The sequence below is a fragment of the Falco rusticolus genome, chromosome 20 (genome assembly GCF_015220075.1).
Source record: "Falco rusticolus isolate bFalRus1 chromosome 20, bFalRus1.pri, whole genome shotgun sequence".
In the NCBI taxonomy this organism is placed as follows: Eukaryota; Metazoa; Chordata; class Aves; order Falconiformes; family Falconidae; genus Falco; species Falco rusticolus.
In genome coordinates this window covers 86,646-93,721 of record NC_051206.1, presented here as the reverse complement: position 1 = coordinate 93,721, position 7,076 = coordinate 86,646, and the positions used below count along the sequence as shown (strand labels likewise).

At 59.5% G+C, this 7,076-nt stretch overlaps 1 protein-coding gene across 1 annotated transcript in view; it reads right to left on the bottom strand.

Annotated features, from left to right (window-relative positions):
* Positions 1-824: 824 nt before the first annotated feature.
* Positions 825-7,076, bottom strand: part of NUDCD3 (NudC domain containing 3) — a 31,977-nt gene continuing 25,725 nt past the window's right edge. Inside the window, exons 5-6 of the mRNA XM_037371689.1 lie at positions 1,919-2,107; positions 825-1,267 (exon numbers count right to left, since the gene is read on the bottom strand). Coding sequence (XP_037227586.1) covers positions 1,157-1,267; positions 1,919-2,107 — 300 coding nt within the window. The 3' untranslated portion in view covers positions 825-1,156. The remainder of the gene's footprint in view (positions 1,268-1,918; positions 2,108-7,076) is intronic.

Genomic DNA, 7,076 nt, shown 5'->3' with positions numbered 1-7,076 from the left:
GTGCTGGGGGGGTCAGGCCACACACGTGCCCCCTGGGTGGTGGCACCGAATCACTCGCAGGCCCCCTGCTCAAGAAAGGTGTTTATTGCAAACCAAGGGGAAGGGGAGGTGGGGGGGCAGGACGATGGCTGGGGACCCCCGGCTCATGCGCCTCAAGGTGGGGGGGGTCAGTGGGAAGCTGCAAGAGCCAAACTGGGTCTGGGGGTGGGGTGGGCAGGGCACAGCTCCCATGTGCCCACTCCCAGACCCCAAAGTGCTGTGCCAGGGAAGCCCAGATGTTTCCTGGCTGCTGCCCACTGGTACGGGGAGGGGCTGGTGGCCCCCCTCCCAGGTACCCCGAAGCACAGCCTGGACACGCGCCTCCCCACCGCAGTGTGTTGGTGACAGCCCCGCTGACCTCTGCCAACCCCCTGAGGAAAGGGGAAGCAAGCCCCGGGGGCTGGCTGGGGTCTCTGCCCACCACCCACCTCCGGATCCCCTCCGGTGATGAGCTGAAGGGGGGTGAAGCCAGAAGACCCCCCCCTCCCCGCAGCACCGCAGGGGGCCCTGTGGCCAGGCAGGGGCAGGGGCTGCGCAGCACCCATGGGAGATCCCGGAGCAGGGCCCAGTGTGGGTAGCTGGGGGTGCCGGGCAGGCAGGGAAGCAGGCAGGGTGTGGGCAGGGGGGTAGGCCACCCCCATGTGCCCCCCCCCATCCCTGCTGCCAGTAGCCAGAGCTGTGGAGAGCACAGCTCCAGCCATGAGGGCCAAAGCTGCCCCGTGCCAGGGTGGGGAGGGATCTGCACCCCAAGAAGCCTGAAAAGAAGCATCGACAGCCACCAAAAATAATAATTATGTCACCCAACGAGCTCCGTCTATTCCGGAAAAACAACAGAGCCATCACCAGCGCTAGGCGAGGAGAGGAGAAGGGTCCCAGCCGCTTGGGTTGCCTTGGTGATGGGACGTAAATCTGCATTTGCCAGGTTTCCCCGCACACACATCAAACCGCCGAGCCCAGTGCCAGTGTGCCGGGTGGCAAAGGCAGTGGAAGGGCACTGGTGGCATGCATCATTGGCAAGAGGGTTACGGGCACCAGCACTGACTGTGATGGTCCTGGGTGGGCGTCTGGGTGGGTTTCTCCTCTCCCCACTTTGTTTCTTGGCTGCTTCTTGCCACTGTCAAAACTGCACGGCGCCAGGAGAGATGTTGAACATGGAGGGGTCGAACTTCTGGCCGCGGAAGGGGGAGCCCTCAGTGTCCCAGCCCTTCTTCAGCATCTCGTGCACCTTCTGCAAAGAGGCCCCAGGCTCCTGTCAGGCTGCGGCTGACCCATGCCTTCGCCCATGCCCCTCACCCTCCCTGCCACCCCAGCTGAGGGTATGTCAGGGCTGCGCGGCCACCCGACGCATTGAAGGGGGTCTTGGGGCTCAGCAACGGCACCCCTCCACCCTGGGTGACGGCTGCAGGATTTCCAAGGGAGCACAAGGGCTGCCGCGCTTCACCCACCCTCCTCTCACCTGCCCAGGCAAGGGCAGGTGGTGCGGGGGGCTGGGAGGGAGCGATGGGCGACGGCAGGTAGCTGAACCCAGACCGGGCTGGGTGCATCCCAGAGCAGATGCAGCAGGCGGATGGTGGGGCTGGCTCTGGAGGGAGGCACACGGATGTGGGGCCCATCACCAGCACAGGGGGGCTGGGGTCACCAGCATTTGTCATGGTGCAGGGAAGGGGAAGATGGCAGCGTGTGGGCAAAACCAGGGACTAGCAGCACATCATGCCCCCGGACTGGAGATGTGGGGAGGCGCTGTGTGAGGAGGAGCTGAGATGGAGTGGAGCTGTGAAGCTGCCCCACGCCGCACCCTTTCACCAGCAACAGGACCCACGGAGGAGCTGGTGGGCACGTGGCAGGGCTGAGCTGGTGGCACAGGGTGGCCGGCACCTACCAGCTCGTGGCTCTGGGGCTTGCCCTGCAGCTTCTGGTGGTAGTCAAAGGTGAGGCGGTCTAGCACGGCATGCTCCTCCTCATCCACCGTGGCCATGGAGCGCTCCTTGTTGATCTTGTCGATGTCAATTTGCTCCTCGCCCTCCAGGATGGCATTCCACCAGTACTCGTCCCCCTTGTTCAGGTTGATCTGGGGACAAGGTGCGGGTCAGAGGAGAGCGGGGAGAGGAGCCTCCGTCCTGCCCCTGGGATGCGTTCCCCCCCAGCTGCTCCACACCTCCGTGCCAGCGATGCTGTGAGCTCGGCTGTGCCCGTGCATTGCTCCACAGCATGGCTGGGGCTTGCCCGTGAGCAGAGGTCCTGCTCACCACCGATCGAGCCCCAGATCCCCCCCATGGCTGGCAGAGGGGGAGAAACACTCACCCCCCTCTCCCTCGGCGGTCTGAGGGCTTTGCACCCCCGTGCGGCAGTGCTCCACACCCCAGCTCAGGCCTCTGGGCTGGAAGGCACCGCTGAAATCTTGGCCCACGCCGCGGCTCGAGGCCAGGGCAGGTGTCCTCCACGGGGCGCCTGACGTGGGCAACGCCAGCCCGCGGCTGCGAGGCCAATGCAGCAGCAGCAACATGGTACAGGGCCCGGGGAGCCGGCCGGCTCGTCTGCAGCCACCCAGGAGCTGAGCCGGGCACCTGGCAGATGAGGAGGCCCTGCCTGGCAGAGCATGGCGCCGGGGCTCCCAGCACCGCAGCGCTGCAATTTCACATTTCCCTAACCCAGAAGGAGCCCTCGGCTCGGCTCCCCCGCTGGGCTTGCTCCACAGGTGGGAGCGTGGCAGCAAAGGAGGCAAAAATGTCACCCACTGCTCCATGCTGCCCCTGCTCACTGCCAGCACCTACCTCCCGTGGCACCACAGCTTGTTGGCCACCCAGGAGGGGTGATGTGAGGAGAGGGGACATCCCCTCGCCTCCAGCTGACATCCTCGCTGGCAAAAGCCACTGGCCATAGCTGTGGGCATCCGAGACGCATGAGCACAAGCAGCACCTTGCATGGAGCTGGACAGCCAGAGGGGCTGCGCCGGCTGCCAGCAAGTGCCAGCGTGACCACGGGGCATCCCTTTTTTTTTTTGCCGGGAAGGGTGGACTTCTTTCTCCTGTATTATTTTAGCAATAATCCCAGCAGCAACAAAGATGTATGGCATTCGTCGGCCTCTGCAAAATCATCAATAAAGGCAGACAATACAATTTACTCAAATCTCCCTGGAAGCTCAACAGCTCTGGGGGGGAAAACACGGGCAGCCATTAGAGTTACGGAGCCGGGTGTCTCTCTGCTGTGCAAAGAAAAGGAACCAATTAATACAGGAGGGGGTGGCTGGGGCTTAATCCTTCTGGGAGAGCAGAGCCAGTAAAATATTCCATCTTGGGGAAGGCGTTAGTTTTTCCAGCTAGCCAGGCGTGCTTCATCTCCTCTTAATTGCACAGTTCCACTTTTGAGGGGAAGAAGAGCCGCTGAGGGTTTGCTCGTGGGCTTCCCAACCCTGGGTGGGCAGGTGGAGGAGCAGCAAGCTCCCTGGGGAACATCGCCCCCTCAGTGGGCAAGACCAGCCGTGGGTCAGCAGGCCCGGCCAGCCCTGGCCTGCCACAGTAGCACCCTCCAGGCTCACTGCTGCTTCTCTGGATGTGAAACAAGAGGAATGTCCCCACAGTGCCGCCGGCAAGACGTGAGCTGCCCTGGTGATGGCTTCAGTGCAAGCTGTGCTCTCATGGCTTCGCTGCCCAGCATGCGTGGCAAGGCCCTGCTTGGGATGTCCCCGCCAGAGCCAACCTGGCAGCAAAGGGATGAAGGGATGCTGGAGGACTTCCCGGCTGATCAGGCATCGCCTCACATCCATTTGACCATCAGGGGAAGGAAAATCCATCCCCTCTCCCTTCCCTACCAAACCCCCTTCCTCCCTGGCACCCTACCACTGTTCCCCACCACCAGCAAACCCCAGGGAACCCCCACGGAGCCGCAGACCAGGTGGGAAACACCCACGAGACCTGAATCCCCCTCGTCTGCAGACCACCCGCAGTGAAAGACAGCGGAGCTGCTGCTGTGAGCGCCAGCCTGGGGATCCTTTCCTCCTTCCCCGCCCCATGCGTGGCCCTCACTTTATTTACCGCATACTGTTTCCCACCCTGCTGGGAAGACAGAATTATTCATTTCCTCACCAGCTTTTCTTCGGTGTGCAGCCATACAGCACTGACTGCTTTGCAAACAATAATTAATTAACCTCTGCAGCCCGCCTTGTGCACACAGGGGAATTTGCTCATCCCCCTTTATTCCACAGGGAGCAAAGTAAAAGTGGGACTCGCTCCATGGTGGGAGCCCCACTTTCTGACATGAGCCTCTAAAACACCCACGAGCCAGGGCAAAGCTCCCGTCACCTTGAGTTTGGGGTATTGTGACTCAAAGCGGTGCTAGAGCACTCACTGAAGACAGGTCCACCCTCCAGGACCGGAAGCACAGGCTCAGGTTGATTTCTTGAACATGGTTCTGCTGGCAATCTCAGTTGATTCAGCCCATCACTTGCCTGGGCACCTGGGCTATGAGAGCTTGCAGTGATGGAGACGTGGGCTGGAGCCTCACCAAGTGCTTGGGTGCACAGCTTTGAGGTAAGGGAGAGCTGAGAGACCATGGCAGATCTCCAGGCCCAGCCCAGGCAGGGTGATGCCCTGCGAGCACCAGCCGTCACCACCTACAGAGAAAGGCTCTAGCACTTGACCGACAGCACCATGCGAGGCTGCACACTTCCTCAGGTAGTGCTCTGGAAACCCTGGGGCGCTCCAGGAAGGAGCAGGGCTTTTTTCACAAGGACAATTCTCAATCTGATTACAATTCTTGCTTTGAGACAAGGCAAAAGCTTTGCTTGCACTTGACGCTGCCACTACAAGTTTCCCAGCCAGCAGCTCAGGCTGATCCTCCAGGGCCCTAGAAATGCTGATGGCCATTTGCCAGAGGAAGGATCAGGTCCCTGCAGCACACCTGGGCTCTTGGTCAGACTTCTTCCTCTCTGCTTTTTAGATTGGTGGGTCCCAAAGGCCTCCTGGGCTGTCAAGAGATCCTTCACCCACAGCCAAAAGGGGTCAAAGCCTTGCTGAGTCTTTTGGGGTGTACAGGAAAGCAGGAACAGCCTCTGCTGTTTCTCCCTGAGAGGGAGGCTTGTTGGCGGGACAGCCCAGCTGCTGTTTCCAAAGTCGGCAGCACCCTTGCGACACAGCACACACATTCCCAAAGCTGGTGTCTTGAGAGGTGAACTGTCAGCCATGAGGGGCAGGGGCTGCTTCCCGGCTGGTGTGCTTGGCATCAACAAAGCACAGGGGCTGGCTGAGGATCTGCCGGGCAAGGAGGATCGCTGCAGGCAGGGATGGGCATACGGGAGGCGCAGGACACTTGGCAGGCACATCTGTGGCCAGGAGGGATCCTCCAGCAGCACATGAACGGGGTGACAGGCATCATTGGCATGGACACAGTGTCATGTCACATCTCCATGTCCTGCCAAGAAGGTCACAATTCTTCACTGCTGGTGCTGGGTTTTGCCATAGATGAGGGTTCTTCTCCAATCCTAAATACCTTGTCAGAGCTGGAGAGATGCTGCCAAGGGATATAAGCAGGTCTTGGAAAAACAACCTCTCACCACTTGCTTTCTTTCTGGAACAACAGCAGCCACTGCCCCAAAAGTCAGTGGAAGATGTTTAGAGGGTACGGAGGAGGCAGCAGGCGACGTTTCCAGCAGCATGTGGAGGGCAGGGTGGAGGGAAGGCACCGCAGATTATTATTAACTTGGCCTCACAGCTTGTAAGATGACAAGCTGAAGACTGTAATAGCTGTTCAAGGTAGGACTTGGTGACAAGAGCCCAAGCATGGATAATAAATGCTGGAGAGGAGGAGAAAAAGAGGGGGAACGGGGAAGAAAGTCCTGAACAACAAAAATGATCCCAAAATGTGTTGTGCACAACACCCAGCAGAGATTTCTAAAAACAGCTCGTGCAAAGTTATTTTAATCTCACTTTTGACAAGCAAGCGGGTGTGACAGAGAAGGGAGGGCACCGGGATTATGCCCAAGACCAGGGCTTCGGCATGGCACCGCAGGCAGAGGCACAAGCCTGAGACATGGCTCTGAGCAGGAGGAGGTGTGGACAGAGCCGCTGCCACGCATCGCGGCCATCAGCAGAGTGTTCTGCTTCGAAATGACACCCGCTGGGTTTCTGCTGCAGCCGGGCTGTTGTGCAAACCATGAGTATGCCAAAGGATGAGATGGGAAATGTGTTGGTGCTCAGCCCAGGCTCCAGCAGGGAGAACCTCACAGAGCAGGAGCGGTCTCTGAGCGCTGGGAAGAGGGGAGTGCTGGGGCTGCTGGAGAGTGAGCAGATGTGTGATGAAGAGGATAAATTGATAAGAACACCAGATAGGATTGGGGAAAGCAGAGCTAGGCGGGGTTATAAGGCAAATTAACCTTCTTTGGGTAAGAGCTGGGGGGAGAAGGGAGGCCAGTTGATGAAAACCCAAGAACGGCCATCCTGGAGCCAAGGAAGGGACAGGGGAAGCTGAGGACATTCACAGGAAGCAAGAGGCATTACAGCTCAACGGCAGCATGGAGAGCGCAGGGATCCTGATGAACCTTGACGTATCCTGCCAGACTGCACAGGACTCAACAGCCTCTCTGCACAGAACTGGGTCTTGCCCAGACGGACAAGACCAAGCAGGAGAGACCAAGTACCTCCTCAGTGCATGGACCAAGCTCTGCCCACCGGGATTGCCTCAACTCACAGACCACAAAAACACAAGCATGCACAGGTTTTTTCTCCAGACAAGAGCTGCTGAGGTTTCCCAAGCAGTAGCCAAGGTGGCCAGGATCTCCTCAGATGATTTCGACGCTGGCACTGGGTGAATTTGGTTTCAGCTGCATCCCCACCCTGCCAGGGGATGTGGTTCCCTGGGTTGTGGGGAGGGAAGCCAGGTAGCCAGGTGGCACCTTGTGGTATGTTGCAGGACAAAGACATTCCCGGCCACCACATTTGGAGTTCACATGGACCTGTGCAACATGCGGGTGCGAAAACTCGGGCACAGAAAGGGCCTGTATGCCCCGTGAGCCCTCCAACCAAACCCAAACGGCTCCCATCCAG